The sequence below is a fragment of the Rhincodon typus genome, chromosome 49 (genome assembly GCF_021869965.1).
Source record: "Rhincodon typus isolate 14 chromosome 49, sRhiTyp1.1, whole genome shotgun sequence".
In the NCBI taxonomy this organism is placed as follows: Eukaryota; Metazoa; Chordata; class Chondrichthyes; order Orectolobiformes; family Rhincodontidae; genus Rhincodon; species Rhincodon typus.
In genome coordinates this window covers 2,791,873-2,815,642 of record NC_063380.1, presented here as the reverse complement: position 1 = coordinate 2,815,642, position 23,770 = coordinate 2,791,873, and the positions used below count along the sequence as shown (strand labels likewise).

Sequence of the window (23,770 nt, the reverse complement as noted above, 5' to 3'; positions counted from 1 at the left end):
CTTCTCCCTTGGCCAAACCAATGAACACTCACAACTCATGCTCCATGCCTCCTCACCTCACCATTGGCTTGTCCACAAACAGCTGGGTTACCACCATCACTATTGGTCCATTATACCTTCAGTCCCAATGACCTCCTCGCCCTGTCATTGGCACATCGCCCAGCCAGCTCCCTTCCTCTTTATCCTCTTTGGGCAGTTTTCCTTGCCACCCAGCGCCTCCAACATCAATCCACTGCTCCTCAATTGTTGTTGCGCTGCCCACACAGGTTTCCAATAGGTAATAATCCCATCATTCAAAGAGTCATGCATTACCATTGGCCGATTCCCGTCTGCCGCACGCTGTGCCCCCATCATCCACAAGGGAATGAGCAACAGGATCTGGAACTGCCCCACCAAGCACAACCCATCATCCACAAGGGTGTTAGAAAAGGGAGCAGGAACTCCTTAATCCCCTACCTCACTAAGCCCAACCCCAATGCATCATTCACAAGGGAGTGAACAACAGGAGCTGGACAACACCACTCCCCTTGCCCACCCATCATCCACAAAACGCCGAGCAATCTCTGTGTGGATTTCAGGTCCGGGACCTGTGTGCGCGTGTGTGTCAGGTGAGGACGGAGGCAGGAGAACAGACAGTTTGAACTCAACTATTGTGCTGCTGATCTCTCTCACCAGCAAACAACTCATTGCCACCCCACATCTTTCATTCATCAGGACTATTTGCAAGAATACCAATTTAAGTTGAGAACCAACATTAATTCTGCAGGAGAGGCAGGTTCCAGTGGTCACAAAGCACACACGGAAACGCAGGCACTGCAGCACTTCAAGGAGCTGACTGATGCACCATCACTTTTCAGGGATAGTTAGAGGTGGGCACTCACTGCTGGCCTTGCCACTGACGCTCCCATTCAAACATTTACAAAAATCTTTCTTCTGATCTGCTCCCTGTGTCAAACAAAAACAAATCTATCAGGCTGTGCCCTTTGTAATTTAAACACGTGTTTTACCTGATCATCGATTTCTGAGCCTGGCTGGCTTCTGCTACCTTACTGTGTGTGAAGATTCTCATTAACTAATCCTGGTCACTTTTGTCCCCACGGAACAAGAATCCTGCAATCTTTGGCAGGACAGTCAATATTTAAAGATACTTTCAGTAAGTAATTGAAAGATGCATGGCACCACATTTCACATTGTTTAACAAAAACAAACTTTACTGTGTAAATGAAAAGTTAAACGAAGAAGTATCCTAACTTCACACAATCATAAATATCTATGTAATGTTTTGAATTCAGTTTTTACTTTTCCACCCAAGGACTTTTACCTCATGAAGTCTTGAAGGTTCATTCACTTTCTAAAGACATCAACTCAAATGTATGCCACAGCCCACTGGAATTTGATTTCTCCCCAGTTTCTCATTCTGATACCTAAGATTTCCAGAGTCTTTCTCTCTGCAAATGTTCCACTGTCTACGTTGTCAGAGCTGACTGGATAAAAACAGTTTTTTTTCTGTCAAAGACCTGCAACTCTTGCATGGTTGCTTACAATCTTCACTAGTCGCATTATTCCAATGCATGTTTAAGTTCAAGGGGATGGTTTGAATTCTGGTTTTCTTTATCGTGATCCCCGTTTGACTCTTAATAATATCAACAGCTTGCTCAATTTGGAATTTTAGTTTTCTTTCAAACAATTTGATTCTTCCACATCATGCTGAGGTATAAAATGCTCTTTTCGGAAATGGTTATCTACCTGTTGTATTTTGTATTGTTTCAGCATGGCAGGGACAAAAAATATCTGCTGTTATTAACACAATTACGAATGCCTTTGTCTATTCTCTTGAAAATTTTAAATTTGAGATTGTGCAGGTAGTTCTGCAGCTTCTGTGCAGTTCATTATTGGGCTAAATATTTTAGTTTTCTAGTGTTTCAACCAGTTCCATGCTGAGCAGGATTCCAAATGTCAAGGAGTTGTCATGGACAGGAGTAATTTCCAAATTGTGGCTCTCCAAGATTGTGGAAGCAGCCCACAAAATAATTTCCCTGTATTAAATGATTAATGTAGAAACAAAGCTTACATTTCTCGACTCTATTCTCACAGAACAATTTCAATTCACTCTGAACAACAGACAATAAGACAAAGGAGCAGATGTAGGCCATTCAGCCCATCAAGTCTGGTCAGCTATTAAATGTGGTCACCATTGATTGGAAAATCCTCAACTCCACGGCCCTGCCTTTTCCCTATAACCATTGAATGACTTCATGACTAAAAATCTGCCCATATCAGCCTTCAAAATACTTAATAATCCAGGCTCAACAGTCCTTGGTGATAACAGTTCCTCAATCACTACTCGAGAAGAAATTCCTCATCCCTGCCTTAGATAAATGGCTCAATATTCTGTGATTATGCACTGTGGTCTTAGACTCTCCAACAAGGGGAAACAAGCTTTATACATCTACTCTGTTAAATCCCCTAACAATCCTCTCTATTTCAGTCAGGTAACATGTCATTCTTCTGTGTTCCAACAAGTGCAGGCCCAACCTATTTATTGTCTCCTCTTCACAGTCTATCCATAGATGGTACCAGACGAATGAACATGCCCTGGATGGCCTTCGATGCCAGTATATATTTCCTTTAATCAGGGGCCCAAAACAGTTTACAATATTCCAGTTGTGCTCTGACGAATACCTTCAACACACACTTCCCCACAATAACGTGCACAATGAACTTTTTCAAAAACGTCCAAATCTTTCCCTCATAAGATATCAGCCAGCAACTCTGAACAAAGATTTTCCTTGGCTTTCTTGGACATCTGGAGTGACTTTCCTAAAAAAAAAAATTTCATAATCCTTCACATCTATTTTCACTCGTGGTAAATGCATTAGAGGGGATTGGTTTCCTCAGAAGCTTCCCTCTTTAGTGCAAGCTCCGAGCTCAGCAAATCTTCCAGCTTCTTTTCCCCTCAGCGATTCCAAATGAAATGCCAACTTTTCACATCTCCAGGTGCCTTCTGTGACTAGTTCCCATGTGAATTAAGAACATAAGAAGCTATTCCAGGCAAAGACTGACCTGCCTTAGGGTAGGTTAGACTATCTTGCCAGACTGTTTTATTGCCCTTTTAGCACCTTGAATTTTGTCCGCTAGGTTAATGCACCTCCCCTCTCCCTCACTTGCTGTTAATGTTTATTCCAATGTCTCACCACCTTCTGTACATAAGGCCTACTGGGTATTGGATAAATAGAACATTTAAAAAAAAAAGTCACTTGTCCTGAACTCTTGAACAGATCTTCAGCCTCACTTCTTGCAAAGTCTTCAGCCTCACACACCATTCCCATTGCCCCCAGGCTTTGCTCTCCGCAGTCACTCTCCCCAGGCGTGAGATTTCATCCCCTTACTCTCACCACACACACCCCTCCATTTCAATGTGCTGAATCTCCCTCCACTTGGTTCTGCTCCCATGGGACCCATGGCTGCTCTACACATTCATGTGGAAAAAGATGTGCTTTTTTTGATGACCCCTTGCTTTGGAATCCTATTTAACCTTTTCAATCCGTCTTTTAATCCAATGAACAGCTCCGTTCGCGTGGCTGAAGTCCTCCTGGCTAGCAGATGAGCTAACAGACAGATGGACTTGTCAAACTCCGGTTGAATTAGGTCCACTTTGTAAATCAAACTCGGTAAATGTTTCCCTTTTCCACAGTGCTCTGGGTCAGAAGTCTTATAAATGTAACAAAAGGAGACTATCTTCAGTCAGGTACCCAACAAGAGACCTCCTAATTGGTGGAGGCCACTGGACCAATTGGGAAATTTAAATCCAACATATCCCATGAGATGTTGTCTACTGCGACCTCAGAAGTCATTGTGATTTCCGCTGGACCTTCAAAGAGTCTCCCTGACTTTGGTTGCCGTCTGTGTAGGCCTGTTGTAAATGGGCTGGCACATTTGATCGGGAAACCTGTGTAGAACCAGACTGCAAACCTTTCAAAATACTTTGTTATGAAATTAAACGAAACAACTGCCAGACATTGCCATCTCCATGCCAACATAGCACGATATTAGAGAAAATGAAGTGCAAACTAACAAACTTCTACCTTCCAAATCTTCCCTTCATTCAGTGATTCATATAAAATTTGAAGAATCCACCTGACTGGACGCAAGTGGTGAGGGTGGCCAGTCCAGCAGAAAGAAATCCTCTGAGACTCCCATTTCATCCACTGGCAGAATGAACATGGTTCACTCCTGAAATGTGATGAGCAGCAGCACGAACAGCAGAACGCACTCCTGCGGTTACTTGTGACGTCGCTGGTGTTTCTGCAGGTTGGATAACTGTGTGAATCTCTTCCCACACTGAGAGCAGGTGAACGGCCTATCCCCCGTGTGAACTCGCTGGTGTCTCAGCAGGTTGGATAAGTGAGTGAATCCCTTTCCACATTGAGAGCAGGTGAATGGCCTCTCCCCGGTGTGAACCCGCTGGTGAGCTTGCAGGTTGGATAATTGAGAGAATCCCTTACCACACTGAGAGCAGGTGAACAACTTCTCCCCGGTGTGAACTCGTTGGTGTCTCTGCAGGTGGGATGAGCATGTGAATCCCTTCCCACACTGAGGGCAGGTGAATGGCCTCTCCCCAGTGTGAACTCGCTGGTGTGCTTGCAGGTGGGATGATTGTGTGAATCCCTTCCCACACTGAGAGCAGTTGAATGATCTCTCCCTGGTGTGAACTCGCTGGTGTCTCTGTAGGCGGGATGAACATGTGAATTCCTTCCCACACTGAGAGCAGGTGAATGGCCTCTCCCCAGTGTGAACTTGCTGGTGTGCTTGCAGGTGCAGTGACTGTGTGAATCCCTTCCCACACTGAGAGCAGGTGAATGGTCTCTCCCTGGTGTGAACTCTCTGGTGTCTCTGCAAGTTGGATAACTGTGTGAATCCCTTCCCGCACTGAGAGCAGTTGAACGGCCGCTCCCCGGTGTGAACTCGCTGGTGTTTCTGCAGGCTGGATAATCGAGAGAATCCCTTCCCACACTGAGAGCAGGTGAATGGCCTCTCCCCAGTGTGAACTCGTTGGTGTATTTGCAGGCTGGATAAATGCGTGAATCCCTTCCCACACTGAGAGCAGGTGAATGGTCTCTCCCCAGTGTGAACCCGCTGATGCGCTTGCAGGTTGGATACCTGCGTGAATCCCTTCCCACACTGAGAGCAGATAAAAGGCCTCTCCCCAGTGTGAATCCGTTCGTGTTGCAGCAAGGTGTGCGAATCAGAGAATCCCTTCCCACACTGAGAGCAGGTAAATGGCCTCTCCCCAGTGTGAATCCGTTGATGAATAACCAGGCCAGCCGACTGAGCAAATTGTTTCCCACACTCACAGCAAGTGTATGGCCTCTCCCCAGTGTGAACCCGCTTGTGCCTCAGCAGGTTGGCCGAATTGCTGAATCCCTTCCCACAATCAGAGCAGGGGAATTCCCTCTTCTTGGTGTGAACCCGCTTGCGTGTCAGCGGGGTGGATATATCAGCGAGTCCATTCCCACAGTCAGAGGTGAATGGCTTCTCCACAACGTGAACCTTCTGGTGTGTCAGCAGATTCGAGACAGCACTGAATCCTTTCTCACACACAAAACAGGTGAATGGCCTCTCCCCAGTGTGTCTCCGCTCATGAATCTCAAGTGCAGATGGGTAATGGAATCCCTTCCCACAGTAGCCACATTTCCAGGATTTACTCATGTTGAGAGTGTTCTCATTCTCTCTCCAGGTTTAATAATCAGTTGAAGCTTTGTCCACTCACAGAACATATCAATGGTCTATTCTGCCATGAATTGTGCAATTTGTTTTTTCCAGACTGTTGAACTGAGCTTTTTTCACTGTCAGTGCACTGAAACTCTCTCACTCGGGTGTGTGTATCACAGTCCCTCTCCAGTCAAATCGATTTTTAAAACATTTGAAGCAGACAGAACAGAGAAACATTTCTCCCTCCACAGTTAGACTGTCTATGATGTTCAGCTCCTGACAAATTGAGTGATTTCAGATTTCGTCAGTTTCAGAATGCTTCCTTCAAATCTTCCACTTCCAATATCCTGTGAAAGCAGTTTAAAAAGTCATCACTATCAGTGCAAGATAAAAATTCAAAAGAAAATATTCTGAAGGTGAAGCTAATTCATGCCAATCAATTGATTTCTGTTTACTGTTGGTGCAGACTCAATAGGCCGAACAGCCTGCTCTTTACTGCATGTTTGAATGCTTCTTCTTCAGGATATATTACTGGTCTAAAAATATTCAAATTAACTGGACTGCAACACTTGAATAAAGACACAAGGGGATGAAAGGAAGGATATTATTTAGACATTAATTGGTCACAACCTGGAAATTTTGACAATTCAGGAGGCGGTAAGAATTATTTCAAGTAGATGATTCAAAATTGAAAAGATTCAGTTAAGATTTCAAACCAAAATTAGATGGACAGCAAATGAACATGCGAGATGAGAGATATAGAAATGGAATGAAAGAGACTGTACTGCTGGAGAATTGCTACAGATTCAAATTGCTAAATGGACTCTTGTGCCATAATAAGTCCATCGCTAAATTTCAGAATTTCACAGCAGTCTCTCAAACAAGAGTAGAACCAACACATAGCGTGGTAATATCAAGTAAGTACAGTGCAACAACATATGACATAGCTTAATCTGATATTGAATTAATGCCTTATCACATGTCAACTCTTGCCTGGAAATCACCCCTTTTAATTGTGAACATAAGAAAAGACGCCATTCTGTTCGCCAGACAAATAAGTGTGCCAAGCTGAGGGAGTAAAAGATGTCACACATAAAAGACGCCATTCTGTTCGCCAGACAAATAAGTGTGCCAAGCTGAGGGAGTAAAAGATGTCACACATAAAAGTAGAAACTGCTGGAAAAGCTCAGCAGGCCTGGTTGAATCGGTGGAGAGAAATCAGAGTTAACGTTTCGGGTCAAGTGAACCTTCCTCAGAACAGTAAACGATGTCACGATCTTTTAGAGAGCGAACGACATGGGCCAACCTTCCCAGATTCTGCACCTTCCCTTGATTCACTTTCCGACTGTTCAGTTCTTGCAAGTCATCAATTTAACCCGGAATGAGAAAAGAACCGAAATAAAAACAACAGTGTTGTGCTCACAGATGATTGACAGAGGAGGATGTTTCAGTCAGGGTCTTCATTCAGGGAGAGAAGAGCAGTAGCACCAACTTTGCTGGGCAGGAATGAGCAGTATCAGAAATGCATTGTCCAACTTCTACATTTAGAAATTAGGTTAGCTGATTGGCTGGAGGACCAGCTCGCTTCCGGTCCTCCCGGGCTTCCCATTGGCCAATGATGAAGACCCTCAATCGACGGCGTTGCAATGCTCCCGGAAGCCCGCTGCGTGGCCGATGGAACAGTTTGAACGGTGCAGTATATTGCGGTCCTAATCTACAAATTTGCGAGACAAGGATGGAAATTCGAGATGCTGTGCAAAGATACCCTGATGTGGCTGAAAGGAGTAGTTAGTTGATTTGTTTGCTAAGCCCCCCTCCCCTCATTCTTCACAAAGAGTTTGTTAAATTAAGGCTTAAAGAATCAGATAGAAACATAAAATTTGCTGGAAAAAAGCTCAGCGTGTCTGGCAGCATCAGTGGAAACAAATAAGCGTTAACGTTGTGTTGTGAGGAAGGGTCACTCGATCCGAAATATGAACTCTGATTTCTCTCCCCAGTGCTTTTCCAGCCATTTCTCCTTTTGCTTCTGATTCATAGCATTCACAGTTCTTTCGGTTTTTACTAAAGATTCAGATGTCCGGCCTAAATATTCGATAGGGCAAAACGTGACTGTGAAACTGAATAGAAGTGTCAGTGGTCATTTGTGAAGAAGGTGCGAGGGGTATTCAACATGTGCGATGTGCAATGATCTGGTGATATTATCGCTAGATTGTTAATCCGGAGACTCTGGGGATGGGTTCTAATCCTGCCACGGCAGATGGTGGAATTTGAACTCAATAAATATCTGGAATTAAGAGCTTAATGATGACCGTGAATCCATTGTTGATTGTCGGAAAAACATATCTGGTATACTAATTTTGGGGAAGGAAACTGCCATCCTGACCTGGTCTGGCCTACATGTGAGTCCAGACCCACAGCAATGTGGTTGACTCATAACTGCCCTCTGGGCAATTCGGGATGGGCAATAAATGCTGGCCAAGCCAGCGATGCCCTCATCCCGTGAATGAATGAAGAAAAAAAATGTAGGAAATGGCCAGTGAGTGGGTAAAACTTTGTCCATGCAGCATAAAGTGGAGATTGTGATGCTGGTCAGGAAGAATCAATAAAGAGCTTTAATTTAAATGGGGAGATGTTGCAAGAGAAGCTAAAGAAGTGATTGGTGGTCTCCTTACTGAGATATTTCTATCATCAATAGCCAGTGAGGTGTGGAAAGACTCGATTTTGGCTAACTTTGTGCCACTATTTAAGAAAGGTGGTAAGGAAATGCTGGGAAACTATAGACGCTTGAGACTCACATCAGTAGTGGGAAAGTTATTGGAGGAAATCCTGAGGGACAGGATTTATACGTATTTGGAAAGGGAGGGACTGATTAGGGATAGTAAATGTGGCTTTGTGCATGGGAAATCATATCTCATTAACTTGATTGAGTTCTTGAAGAAGTGATGAAAAGGATTGATGATGACAGTGTGGTGGACCTGATATGGACTCCAGTACGGCATTCCACAAGATTCCTCATGGTAGACTGGTTAGCAAGGTTAGATCACAAGGAACACAAGGAGAACTAGTCATTTGGATACAGAACTGGCTTGAAGGCAGAAGACAGACAGTGGTGTTGGAGGGTTGTTTTTCAGACTGGAGTCTTAAGACCAGCAGTGTGCCACAAATACCAGTGCTGGGTGCATGCTTTTCATCATTCATGTGAATGATCTAGATGTGAACTTAGGAAGTATGGTTAGAAAGTTTGCAGATGACACCAGAATTGGAGGTGTAGTGGACAACAGAGAAGCTTACCTCAGAGTACAATGGGATCTTGATCAGATAGCCCAATAGGCCAAGGAGTGGCAGATGGAGTTTAATCTCAATAAATGTGAGGTGCTGCATTTTGGAAAGGCAAATCAGGGCAGGACTTATACACTGAATAGTAACAAGAGAGGAGTGTTGCTGAACAAAGAGACCTTGGAGTGAAGGTTCACAGTTCCTTGAAAGTGGAATCACAGGTTTATAGGATAGCAAAGAATGCTTCAGTATGCTTGCCTTTATTAGTCAGTTCATTGAGTATAGTGTTTTGGCTGTACAGGGCATTGGTTAGGTTAGTTTTGGATTACAACATGCAATTCTGGTCTCCCTACTATAGGAAGGACGTTGTGAAACTTGAAAGGGTTCAGAAAAGATTTAGAAGGAAGTTGCCAAGGCTGGAGGGTTTCAGCTATAGTGACAGGCTGAATAGACTGGGGGTATGTTCCATGAAGCATCAGAGTCTGATGGGTGACCATATGGAGGTTTATAAAATCATGAGTGGCATGGATAGGGTAAACAGACTAAGTCATTTCCTTGAGGTGCAGGAGTCCCGAACTAGAGGGCACAGGTTTAGGGTATGAGGAGAAAGATTTGAAAGGGACTCAAGGGGCAGCTTTTTTCACACAGTGGTGGTGTGTATGGAATGAACTGCCAGAGGAAGTGATAGAATCTGGTAAAATTGCAACATTTAAAAGGCACCTGGATGGGTATACAAATAGGAAGGGCTTGGATGGATGTGGGCCAAATGCTGGCAAATGGGACTAGATTAATTTAGGATATCTGGTCAGCCAGTACGAGCAGGACCGAATGGTCTGCTTCCATGCTGTATATCTCTATGTGTCTATGACTGGAGTACAAGGATGCAGGAGATATACTGCAGATATTTAAAACCCTGTTTAGACCCCACTTGGAGTAGTGTGTGCAGATCTGGGCACCATACCTTAGGAAGGATATATTGGCCTTGGAGAGAATTCGATGTAGGTTTACAAGAATAATACCTGAACTTCAGGGTTATGAGGAGAGTGTGCAAATTAGGCCTGTTTTCTCTAGAATTCACAAGGTGAAAGGATAATCTGAATGAAGTCTTCATGATATTAAAAGGAAAGGACAGGGTAGATAAAGATAAATGATTCATACTGTTTCAGGATTCTAGAACTAGGAGTCTAGAAATTGGGGCCAACCATCCAGGAGAGATTCTGCTTCTACAGACAAAGGCTGGTAGATATTTGGAACTCTCTTCATAAATGGCAATGGATGCTGGAGTGGATGTTAAGTTTAAATCTGAGATAGACAATACCTTTGTTTAACAAAAATTTGAGGGATATGGGGCAAAGGCAGGTATATGGAGTTAGGCCACACATCTGCCACAATCTCATTCAGTGACTGAACAGGCTCAAGTAGTTGAAAAGAACAAGATTAGACCTATGTTCCATACCATTTGATTATATATCATGACATATATGATTTATTTTCTGCATGTGTTGTGTACAGTTCACAGTTGATTTGGTAATTTATTTGAATTTCAAAAAGTATAAATTTTATCTGCATGAATGTTTGATGTATTTAAAATGTCAATCTTATGTTTTCCCCACAAGTAAATATCACAGTTTCTTTCCCTCTCCATTGGATGTTCAAAGTCTTTGAGTTTCCACTAAATCAACTTGTTAAAAAGGCAGCTTCTTATTTTACATCTTACACGCTGTATAGGATGGGCCGAAGGGCTAAAAGGTAATGCTGATATTCGAGAGTTGCATGAGAAGATAGATTGTATAGGATGGGAAGGTAGGATAAGAATGTTAATGATGATACTTGACAAGCTGCATGTCATTGAATGAGTCCTGTGAACATTCCTTTAGGGGCTGAAGATAACACCTGCAGCTTGTTTCTCTGTAGCTGTTTTCTGTACTGGCCAGATGTTTTCTTTTCTGTAGAGATTGTAAGAACTGCAGATAGTAAGAACTTTACTAACACCTTTCACCCCAACCTCAAGTTCACCTGGGCCACCTCCAATACATCCCTCTCCTTCCTGGACCTCTCTGACTCCGTTTCTGGTGAGCACCTCAAAGCCAACATCTATTTCAAGCCCACGAACACCCACAGCTATCTAGACTACACTTCCTCTCACTCACCTTCCTGCAAGAATGTGATCCCCTACTCCCAATTCCTCTGCCTCTGCCGCGTCTGCTCCCAAGTTGGGGCGTTCCACTCCCGAACATCCCAGATGTCCTCTTATTTCAAGGACCGCAACTTCCCCCTTTCAGTGGTCGAAAATGCTCTCAACCACATCTCTTACATTTCCTGCATCTCTGCCATCACATCCCCTCCCCACAACAAAAACAAAGGCAGAATCTCCCTGTCCTCACATATCTCCGCCACCTACAATCCGACCCCATAACCAAAGATATATTCCCCTCCTCACCCCTATCTGCCTTTTGTAGGGACCACTCTCTCCATGACTCCCTCGTCTGCTCCACACTCCCCACTAGCCCCACCATCCCCCGTACTTTTCCCTGCAACTGCAGGAAGTGCTACACCTGCCCCTAAACCTCCCCCAACTCTGTTCATGACAAATGACAACACCTTCCATTCGAGAACCATTTCAACTCCCCTTCCCACTTCCTGGGTGACATGTCCATTGTGGGCCTCCTCCAGCGTTGCAAATGATGACATCTGCAAACTGGAGGAGCAGCACTTCATATTCCACCATGGGAGCCTACAGCCCAAAAGCCTAAATGTGGATTTTACCAGTTTCAAAATCTCCCACCCCCGGCCCCATACCATGACCAACCCTCCCTCTCATCCCCACCTCCTTGACCTAACACAACCTGTCCATCTTCTCTTCCACCTATCCACTCCTCCCACCTCACTGACCAATCCCCAACACTGCCTACATGCACTCACCTTTCACCATCCCATGTACCCTCCCTAGCCCCACCCCTCCTCTCTATTTATTTCTGAGCTCCCTTCCCTCCCCCCATTTCCCAGGTCCTGACTGGAAACATCAATTTTACTGCTCCTCTGATGCTGCCTGGCCTGCTGTGCTCCTCCAGCTCCATACTGTGTTATCTCTTTTCTTTTCTGTAATTGCTTTTCGTGCCTTGCTGTTTGTTACACTGTATAAAAGAGACAGTTTCGTTCCAAGTCATTGGAGTTCACCTCAGACCTGAATCGTGAACGTTGCCAGGAATGAGCTCAATCTCCAGACTAGCAATCGATCGAGAGCTCTCCAACGGCCAGAAGAGCATGAGGCTTATTGTTCTTTTTACTCATTCTTTATATTTACTTAATAAATGTTCCTTTCTTGTCTTTTATTATTACTCAATAAATGTTCATATTTAAGCAAATTGCTGTTGTCGAGCCTTCTCGTAAATACATTTAACCGAATCTGAAAAGAACTACTTCGATACATGCTGTGATCCAAGACACACGCCTCTATTTTTGTAATGTTTCCCTGACTTTGTGCCTCTTCACTTGAACGGGGAGGAAGTTTCTAACAGAGGAAACGGCTTCTCAGCAATGATAGGACCGGCTGCAGCACCAATGAACTTACCACAGCTTCTGACATTTATGCAGAACAGATACCAGCTGCTGGAGTCCTTCACACTGAATGAGGCAGGCAAATAGATTGAGCTGTTTTAAAGTATCACAGAATCCAATCACATGAGACAGGATCGCACAGTGAAACTGCGTTAGTTTCACATCATTGATGCAAATGTTTGCACAGATCCCAAGCCTGAGCCACTGCTTTATTTTGAGACCCAAGTAGGTAGTGCAGAGTGCTCACAATGTTCCCCTTTCCAGGTCCATACCATGCATCCCAAATCTTTCTCTCTCAGTTACCTCCTTCACCCAGTCAACCACTTGGCAGGTTGTCTGATGAAGAATTGGATCCAAATACTCCTCTAGGGTCAGAACTGCCTGTGGGGAAGCGAGGCCAGTGATAATAGCTCAAATAGGCCATCTCTTTTGATCTGAGCTTCATTGACGAGTTTCTGGATGTCCCTGGGATCTAAAGTCAGGAATTGTGCGAGGGCAGCTCCAAACTCTTGCATGGTGAGGTTTAGAAATGGGTAACCCACATTTATGGACAGAGTCATCTCTCTTCAAAAGGCTCATCAGGAACCCTGACAGGAATAGTAAGGTTGCAGTTTGTTTATGGAAATGGGGATTTGAACCAGTAAAATCATTTTCTCAGATACTTCAGTGAAGGCCATCACAGTAAGCTTCAGGAACACATCACGGGGGTTTTCAATCTCTCAGCCATGGTGTTTCAGAATGTTGTAAATATAGTAGGAATATAGTTAGATGATTTCTTCAGAATTTACTCTTGTTTCCAGTCTCCGTGTGTGAAGAATCCACCCAATTGCAGACACCGGGTCCAGCAACAGGAAGGGTTGTAGCTCACTGAGTACAGGATCTCGTTGACCTTCAATTGTTTGAAAACAGCTGCTGCCACCATCTGATCTTCACAAAAAAAACTGCTTGAATTATTCCTTCTATTCATCAGCAAGAAATTCCAGGATGGCAGCTCAGACACTCATATCAGCTGTTTCCAATAAATGCAATGTAGTGGGGGCAGCTGGTCACTGGCACTCAACATCCTGGGAGCAGCATGTGCTGGATTAAACTACACAATGTCAGACATGTCACACCAGCATTAGGAATCTGTGCAAATGGACTGAGGCTCTGTATTTCTCCGATTGTCAGAAAAATCAATCCTGTCCTTGAATTCATCCAAATCATCGAATACAAACAGCAATCCCTATGGGTTCTTCCATAGCTTTCCCAGAACATTCCCAAAGTAAGGATACTGATCCAGTATCAGATTCCGCAGGTTTATTCCACACTGAATAGTGTTCAAATTCTGGAATTTAAAACTGAAAACAAACTGAAAGTGAGGATATATTTTCCCAATGGTCCAGTCATAAACATTCTTTTGTACCAATGTTGTTTTACCAATCTTCGGGACTCCGCCTACCATTATACTGAACTCCTGGATTTGATTGTCAAAAGAATCTCTTCATTTCCCAGAATGAACCATATCTCTGGTGAAAGTTACTCCGAAACAATGAATCAATCTGGGCTTCTGCAGCCTTTTCTGGAACCGTTTTTCTCTCCACTCCTCATGGCCTCTTGCCACCAGTCCATGTTCTACAAGTTTCTGACCTCGAACAGGAGAAGTAATCATTAGCTCAACGTATCGATCAACCAGCGGGAAAATCGTCTCCTTTATGTGGACAGTGTTCACTCTCAGTGTTTGTTTGGACACAAAGCATCTCCTTGTGTTTCTGGTGAACATCTTCAATCAGAACAGACAGAACATGGTTCTCAATGTCAGCTTTATTGAGACAATAACGATTTCTCAAGAACATTTCAGGACTCAGAAAAATGTTGCAGAAATGAATTCACACTTTAAACAAAGCCATGCATTAATTTTAAAACTTAGTCATTCAAAACCACATGTGAAAGCTAACACTGGTGGAGAAAACTTATATCTTGACAATTCATATATTCACTTAATATGGTCATTTGTATAAATTTGATAGTTCCTCTCCAATTGCTAATGCTTTCAGCCTGTACTGTCATATAGCTAACTCATTGAAAATCCTCAAGTTACCCAGCAATGAAAGTTTTACTGGATCAAGTTTTAAACAGCCAATGAATTAAACTGCCTGCAGATTTGTGAAACTGGAGAATGGTTGTCATTGAAAGGGCAATTATGCCATACATGATCTGAGGAGTTCCAACGTTAGTGTATCCAATCTTCGGCAGGTCATCTGATGTATGGTGTGTACTGAGAGAGTGCCAGATCACATTTAGTCATTTTGTCTGTGATATTGGATGAACTGGTTTGAGGTCCAGACTGTGCTGGACATACTTTTTGTGTTAATATCCTACTTGATCCTGAACTGAACATCCTACATTATATCCTCTCCATCCCCATCAACACATACTCTGATAAAGGTTAGTGCATTATAATTGTTTAGGAACTTGCTTCCTTGGCATGTATGAGTTTTTTTTCTTGTCTCTTTTTCTGTGAAGACAGAACAGGAGTGGTTGTTTAATTGCTCTGCCATTTTTATCAATTCTCACATTTCAGATTGGAACCAGCTTACACTTGTCTTCACTAATTTTTTTTTTGTACATACGTACAGAAGCTCTTAAAGTTCATTTTTGTGTCCCGTTACTCTCATTCTCCATTTTTCCTCTCAATCAATGCATTGGCGGTTCTCTGATTTTGAAATTGCTCCCATTCCTCAGGCTTGCTACAAATTCTAGACATTTCATATGACACCTCTTTGGATCTAATGCTATCCCTAATTTCTTTTGTTAGCCATTGTTCGGATAGTTATCCTATTGAGTTATTGCACCCAAAGGAATGTGTAACAGTTGCAATGTAAAGCTGCATTTGTTCCTTTGATATTAACTGTTGCCTCTCTCCTGTCATGTCTTTTGATGAAGTTACCCAGTCTAGCGCCGCCAACCCAATCTTCATCTCTTCTTATCTGCTTTTGTTTCGAGATAGGACACTAGTTTTGGATTGAACTACTTCACTTCCAATTCCAATGAAGAATTCTATCACGTCACGGTTTTCTGAAAATAACTGCCACAACAAAATAATTAATTAACTCCTTCTCAATGGACAAAACCAAATCTAGGATACACTGCCCCCAAGCTGTTTCCTCAGCATGCTGGTCTAAAAGTCCATCTTGCGCACACTCCGGGAATTCATCAACCAAATAATATCGCTCCTGAGCTCCCATTAATGGGGTGTATCGGATCCTGCTGGCGTGTGTGGCGTTTTCCAGCTTATCGGCACCCTGCTAGGCATGTACGGGGTTTTCCAGCGTGTCAGGATCCTGCCGAGCGTGTACGGGGTTTCCCAGTGTATCAGCACCTTGCCGGGCGCGTATGGAATTTCCCAGGACATCAGGACCCTGCCGTGTGTCCACGGTGTCACATGACAGGAAGATTTGACCAGGAATGCAGGAGACTGAACTGGAGATAGCTGCATCAATTGGGCTCGGTGAAGCAATGAATCATCGAAGTCCAATGGACTGTATCTTGAATTTACAGAAAGATTGATGAAAACTCAAAACAATGTTGAATCCTCTTCCCGGAGTCTTTAAACCTCTTTACTTCTGACTCCCCAGCAAAGTCGTAAACAAATAGTTCACACTCAAAAAGTTTGATTCTCACAAGAGCAACGAAAGGGAACCACGAATGTGCACCAGTGGATTGGTTGCCTCGCTTGTTCATTGCCCCCTGCAGCCACACCTCTGATATCCAATTGGTCGGTTTTGCTGTCAATATTCGGTTGATTATAGTAACCTTTTGATGGTCGGTGGAAAGGTTCTACCAGGGCAGATGGGCGGAACGCAACGATGGACAGTTACCCAGACCAATGGGAAAGCAGGGCGGGGAAGAACATGCCAATCGGCATGGGAAGGGTGGGTCTAGGCTCGAAACGTCAGCCTTTCTGCTCCTATGATGCTGCTTGGCCTGCTGTGTTCATCCAGCTCTGCACCTTGTCTCGGATTCTCCAGCATCTGCAGTTCCTACTATCTCGGAACCAACGGGTGACGTGGTTGGACGGCACATTAAAATACTCTATCTAACGTTCGACTCTGCCTCCATTTGCCGAATAGGCTGATTCCCACGTTCATCGTAATGTGCCGTCCAACCACGTCACCCCCCGTTGGCTCCCTTCCCATGACGATGGCATGTTCTTCCCCGCCCTGCTTTCCCATTGGTCTGGGTAACTGTCCATCGTTGTGTTCCGCCCATCTGCCCTGCTAGAATCTTTCCACTGACCATCAAAACGTTACTATGCCCCGCCCCCGCATTCTGATTGTTCCTGTAACATGACCATCACGAGAACCCTTCCTCTGAATGGTCTTCACGACAGTCCATCGTGTTTTCCCGCCCATTGACCTTGCACCGAATGGCGAGATTCCCTTCGGTCGATTGACCCAACCGCCTACACCGCTCCAAAGTCTTGTACTGGCCAATCCCCACACCCCATCCTTGCTCTGAATGGAGGGGACGCGAACGACATCGTCCCGTTTTTGCCCATTGGCCCTGATCACGTCGCGCCGCACTCAACTATTGGGTGATCTACCTGTCCCTCATCACCTCCCTATGGCCTTCCTTCTTGTCCAATTGGGAGAACGCAGTGGTTTGGCGATAGGGAGGGTGTCAGTCATCTCCCCACGCCGCCCTGAGCTCATTTCACTGGATGTTCACAGCGGATTGGCGATTGGGCTGTAAACTCCAGAGGCCAAACATAAGGCGTTCTCCCTCCAATTTACGATTGGCCTAACTTTGACAGTTGAGGAGGCCCAGGATGAACATGTCGCCAGAGGAGTGGGAAGGGGAGTTAAAATCGATGGCAACTGCAAGGTAGTGCTGATTGGTACATGTGGAGGGCAGATGCTGTGCAAACCTGTCCCTGAGTCCGCGTTTGGTGTCCCTCACATAGAGGAGACCACATCGGGAGCTACAAAAGCAACAGACCAGGTTGCGTGAAGTGCAGGCAAATTTCTGCCGCATCTGGATGGACTGTTTGGGGCATTGGATGGCATCCTCCATGCCCACTGGTTCCCTGAGCACCACCCTCTTGTCGTGTCCTGCTTTTCCTTCCCTGAGTCTCTGTCCCTGCCTCTTGGCACTCACCTCTGATTGCCCTGATTTCTCCCCTGGTCTGAGGTGTTATGTGTCTATGTACCACACAGTCTGTTTGTACGTCCTCATCCTCATTCACCCGACCACCCAACTGAGGCAATTTCTCGAAACCCAATCACCCAAGGGAGTGAGCAACAGGAGCTAGGACTGCACCAGCTCCTCCCCTCCCCCCCTCAAGCCCCACATCCCCACACATCATCCAGAAGGGAGTGAGCAATCTCAGTGGGTTTCAACGCTGCGGCATGTGTATGAGTGTGTGTCAGGTGAGGAGGGAGGGAAGGGACAGGCAGTAGCAGTCTGACCTCAAAAGTCCCCACAGTATCAGAAGGATGTGGTGGCTTTGGAGAGGGTACAGAAGAGATTTACCAGGATGTTGCCTGGTATGGTGCACATTAGCTATGAGGAGAAGTTGGAGAAACTTGGGATGTTCTCACTGGAACAACGGAGGTTTAGGGCCGACCTGATGGAGGTCTACAAGATTATGAAGGGCATGGACAGAGTGGACAGTCAGAAGCTTTTTCCCAGGGTGGAAGAGTCAGTTACCAGGGGCCATGGGTTTAAGGTGCGAGGGGCAAGGTTTAAAGGTGATGTACGAGGCAAGTTTTTTTTTACACAGAGGGTGGTAGGTGCCTGGAACTCGCTGCCGGGGGAGGTAGTGAAACAGATACTATAGTGACTTTTAAAAGGCGTCTTGACAAAAATATGAATAGGATGGAAATAGAGGGATATGGTCCCTGGAAGGGTAAAGGGTTTTAGTTGTGATAGGCAACATGTCAGTGCAGGCTTGGAGGGCTGCAGGGCCTGTTCTTGAACTGTAATTTTCTTTGTTCTTTGTATTGTGCTGCTGCTTGTCCTCTCACCAGCTACCATTCCCCACCGCCCCAATTCATACATTCATCAGGACCATTTGCAAGACTACCAACATTTATTCTACAGGAGAGGCAGTTTCCAGTGGTCCCAAGTGAGACACAGAGACTCAGAGTCTGCAGCACTTCAAGAAACTATCTGACACACCATCACTTTTCAGGGACAGTTAAAGCTAGGCACCCACTATTTACCTCTCAGTAATGTCAACAGTTTCTTCAATTTGGATTTTTATAGTTTTTTTTCCAATAATTTTGCTTCTTCCTCCTCATGCTAACGTTTAAAATGCTCTTTTATGCTGTATTGTTTCAGCACTGACAGACACATTTAATGTTTGATGCTATGAACATAGTTGCTAATGCTTTTGTCTATGCCATTGAAAACTTTTAGTTTAAGATTCTGCAGGTAGTTTTGCAGCTTCTATACTGCCCACTACTGGCGTAAATACTTTAGTTTTCTAGTATTTCAGATCAGTTCCATGCTGAACTGGATTCCACATAGAGGAGTTTTTAATGGATAGGAACGACTGCTGAATTGTGCCCCTCTATCCAAGACTGTGGAAACAGTATACAGCCCGCAAAATAATTTCTCTGTATTAAATCCATGATTAATGAGGAACGTGGAAACAAAACCAACATTCAGAGACTCCATTCCCAGATACAGTTTTAATTCACTCTGAACAACAGACGAAGGCAAAGCAGGAGACGTACATCATTCAGCCCATCAAGTCTGGTCTGCTATTCAAATGGGTCACCATTGATCAGAAAATCCTCATCTCCACGACCCTGCCTTCTCCTTATAACTGTTGATTGCCTTCCTGCTTAAAAATCTGTCCATCCTAGCCTTCAATATAGTTAATAAGTCAGCCTCAATAGTGCTCAGTGACAAAAACTCCAGACTCACTCCATTCAAAAGAAATTCATCATTGCTGTCCTAAATAAATGATGAAATATTCTGAAATTACGCACTGTGGTCCCAGACTCTCCAACAAGTGGAAACAACCTTTCTACATCCGCCCTGTTAAATCCTTTAATAGCCTTCTCTATTTTTCCTTTGATCAGGGGCCCAAAACTGTTCAGAATATTCCGGCTGTGCTCTGATGAGTACCTTCCACACATATTTCTCCACAGTAACCTGTATTAGTACAATGAACTTTTCCAACGCTTGTCCTAATAAGGTTTTAGCTGAGCTTGCAACTCAGAATGAAAATCGTTCTTGGCTTTCGTGGACATCTAGAGTGCCTTCCCTGAAAATATAAATGCTCTCAGAATCCCTCACATCTATTTTCACTCATGGTTAATGCATTTGAGAGGACTGGTTTCGCAGAAGCTTCCGTCTTTGGTGCAACATTCCCTGGAGAAACACCAGACACTTTTACCAACATTGATTTTCCTTCTTGATCTCCAGCAATTTGCTTTAAACGTTCCACCTTCTGACACTGAGAACATTTTAGTTCTACTGACACAGTTCAGCCTTCTGTACGATCTTTTTGACCACCTTAAGGACATATCTTTGAGGGTTTAGACAGGAATATGGAGTGGAGATGACAATCCTATCAATCATAATCTTATCACAGAAGGGCTGAATGGCATTCCTCCTGCACATTCACTTGTCCGATGTACGACAACTTCCTGCCACCATAAGACTCACTGCCTTTCACTCTGTCTCACTGGAGATTTCTTCCTCCAGCTCCAAGCTCAGCAAACCATCCATCTGCTTTTCCCCTCAGCGATTCCAAATGAGCTGCAACTTTACAAATTTCCAAGTACCTTCTGCGAGAAGCACCCACATGGATTAAACCAAACAACCATCTGACGTGACCATCTCCATGCCAACCTGGCATGCTATTGGAGAAAATGAAATGCAAACCCTTTCATTCAGTAATTTGTATGAAATTTGAGGCATCCACTTCACTGGAAGCCAAGTCGTGAGGGCTGCCAGCTCAGTAGAAACAAACGTTCTCAGTCTCCAACTTCACCCACTGGCAGAATGAACATGGTTCAGTCCTGAATGTGATGAGCAGCAGCGCTAAAAGCAGAACACACTCCTGCAGTCAATTCTGACCTCGCTTGTGTTCCTGCAGGTGTTAATCAAGTGTGTCCCTTTCCACTCTGTGGGCAGGTGAACCACCTCTCCTCGGTATGAATCTGGTGGTGTTTCTGCAGGTTGGATAACTGCGTGAATCCCTTCCCACACTGAGAACAGGTGAACGGCCTCTCCCCGGTGTGAACTCGCTGGTGTTTCTGCAGGTTGGATAAATGAGTGAACCTCTTCCCACACTCAGAGCAGGTATATGGCCTCTCCCCGGTGTGAACTCGCTGGTGTGATTGCAGGTTGGATAACTGTGTGAAGCCCTTCCCACACTGCGAGCAGGTGAACGGCCTCTCTCCGTTGTGAATCCGTTGGTGAATAACCAAGTCAGACGTCTGAGCAAATCCTTTCCCACACTCACAGCAAGTGTACGGCCTCTCCCCGGTGTGAACTCGCTTATGTCTCTGCACGCTGGATAACTGTGTGAATCCCTTCCCGCACTGAGAGCAGGTGAATGGCTTCTCCCCTGTGTGAACCCGCTGGTGTCTCTGCAGGTAGGATATTTGCGTGAATCCCTTCCCACACTGAGAGCAGACGAACGGTCTTTCCCCGGTGTGAATCAGTTCGTGTCGCAGCACGGCATGTGAATCAGAAAATCCCTTCCCACACTGAGAGCAGGTGAATGGCCTCTCCCCAGTGTGAACTCGCTTGTGTCTCAGCAGGTTGGTTGAATTGGTGAATTTCTTCCCACACTCAGAGCAGGGGAATACCCTCTTCTGGTTATCAACTCGCTTGTGTGTCAGAGGGGTGGATATATCAGTAAGTCCCTTCCCACAGTCAGAGGTGAATGGCTGCTCCACAGTGTGAGCCTTCTGGTGTGTCAGCAGATCACAGACAGCACTGAATCCTTTCTCACACACAAAACAGGTGAATGGCCTCTCCCCAGTGTGTCTGCGCTCATGAATCTCAAGTGCAGGCGGGGAAGGGAATCCCTTCCCACAGTAGCCACATTTCCAGGATTTATTCATGCTGAGAGTGTTCTCATTCTCTCTTCAGGTTTAATAATCAGTTGAACCTTGTCCACACACCAAACATGTTAATGGTGTCTCTCTGGTATGAATTGTTCAATTTTCTTTTCAGGCTGTTTAACTGGTTAAAGCTTTTTTCACTGTCGGTGCATTGAAACACACTCACTCGGGTGTGTGTGTATCACAATCCTTTTCCTGTCACATTGATTTTTTAAACCTCCGAAGCAGACAGAACAGAGAAATATTTCTCCCTCCATAGTTAAAGGTTTATGACATTCAGATCTTGACATGACATTAGATCCAGATTTCTTTGTTCAAATCCTCCCTTTGTACTATTCTGTAAAAGCAGTTTAAAAAGTCATCAATATCACAGTGCAAAATAAAAATTACAACAAAATACTCTAAAGGTGATGCTAATTCATGCCAATTGATAGCTTTCTCTTTACTGTCAGTGCAGATTCAATGAGCCAAATAGCTTCTTTTATACTGCATGGTTGAATGCTTGTTCTTCAGGATATATCACTGGTCTAAAAAATATTCAAATTAACTGGACTGCAACACTTGATTAAAGACAAGGGGATGTCAGGACGAATGTTAGTTAGGCATCAGATGGTCACAACCTGGAAATTTCAACATGAGGAAGCAATAAGAATTGTTTCAAATGACTGATTCAGAATTGAAAAGATTCAACCAAGATTTTAAAATAAAATTGCATGGGCAGTTGAGGGAAATGAACTTGCTGGATGACAGAGATACAGAGACAGAATGAGAGAGACTGGATTGCTCGAAAGTTGGCAGCAATTGAAATTGCTGATTTGACTCGTGTGCCATCACGAGTCTATCACTGACATGTAGAATTTCAAACCAATACTCTCATACAAGAGTGGAAACAACACTTGAATGTTATAATAGCATGATAAAATCAAAAATGTACAGTACAACAACACAAGGCATAGCTTAATCCGATATTAATTTAATGCCTCATCACATGTCAGCTCTTGCTTGGAAATCACCCCTTTTAATTTTAAACATGAAGAAAAGACGCCATTCTGTTCGTCAGACAAATAAGTGTGCCAACATGAGTGAGTAAGCCACCAAGCACGGTGGCACTGCTGCCTCACAGCGCCAGGGACCCGGGTTCGATTCCAGCCTCGGGAAACTGTCTGTGAGGAGTTTGCACATTCTCCCCGTGTCTGCGTGGGTTTCCTCCGGGTGCTCCGGTTTCCTCCCACAGTCCAAAGATGTGCAGGTTAGGTGGATTGGCCATGCTAAATTGCCCATAGTGTTCAGGGAGGTGTAGATGAGGTGGGTTATAGGGGATGTGTCTAGGTGGGATGCTCTGAGGTTCGGTGTGGACTTGTTGGGCCGAAGGGCCTGTTTCCACACTGTAGGGATTCTATGATTCCATGAAGATGTCACAAACAAAAGTCGAAATTGCTGGAAAAGCTCGGCACGCCTGGCAGCACCGGTGGAGAGAAATCAGAGTTAACGTTTCGGGTCGAGTGACCCTTCCTCAGAACAGTAAAGGATGTTACCGTCTTTAGAGAGCGGAAGACCTGGGTCAACCTTTCCAGAATCTGCACGTTCCCTTGATTCACTTCCCGACCGTCCAATACTTGCAAGTCAACAATTTCACCCCGAATGAAAAAAGAACTAAAAAAGTCTTACGCTCACAGATGATTGGCAGAGGACGATGTTTCAGTCTGAGTCTTCAGAGACAGAAGTGTAGTAGCACCAACCTTGCTAGGCAGAAACGAGCAGCGTCAGAAGCATATTGCCTAACTTCCGCATTCAGACATTGCAGTAGCGCTGATTATCTGGAGGACCAGCTACCTTCCGGTCCTCCAGGGGTTGCCAATAACCAACTGTGTAGCTCTTCAATTGATGGCGCACATTGCTTCTGCTCAAGCGCATGTACAATTCCGTCCGCCACATACTCCCCCAACCTTTCGTGGACCATAGAACGGTTTGACTGGCGCAGTATATTGTGGTCCCTCTCGCCATCATGGCACAATGCGAACCCGATCTACAAATGGAAGAGGCAAGGATAGAATTTCGACAAGAGAGAAAACAAGGTGGAGAGCTTGTAGGTGTAAATCTTTTTCTGAAGAAAGGTCCAGACCCGAAACGTCAGCTTTCCTGCTCCTCTGATG

At 44.6% G+C, this 23,770-nt stretch overlaps 1 protein-coding gene across 2 annotated transcripts in view; it reads right to left on the bottom strand.

Annotated features, from left to right (window-relative positions):
- Window positions 1–1,183: 1,183 nt before the first annotated feature.
- Window positions 1,184–23,770, bottom strand: part of LOC109924054 (gastrula zinc finger protein XlCGF57.1-like) — a 46,541-nt gene continuing 23,954 nt past the window's right edge. The window contains exons 7-9 of one of the 2 annotated variants that reach the window (XM_048620956.1): window positions 23,286–23,643; window positions 20,689–21,954; window positions 1,184–5,452 (exon numbers count right to left, since the gene is read on the bottom strand). In XM_048620956.1, the coding sequence (XP_048476913.1) occupies window positions 4,282–5,452; window positions 20,689–21,617 (2,100 nt within the window). In that variant the 5' untranslated portion in view covers window positions 21,618–21,954; window positions 23,286–23,643 and the 3' untranslated portion in view covers window positions 1,184–4,281. Of the gene's footprint in view, window positions 6,060–7,135; window positions 7,249–20,688; window positions 21,955–23,285; window positions 23,644–23,770 lie in introns of those variants that run through there. The other variant, XM_048620955.1, reaches the window with a different exon arrangement.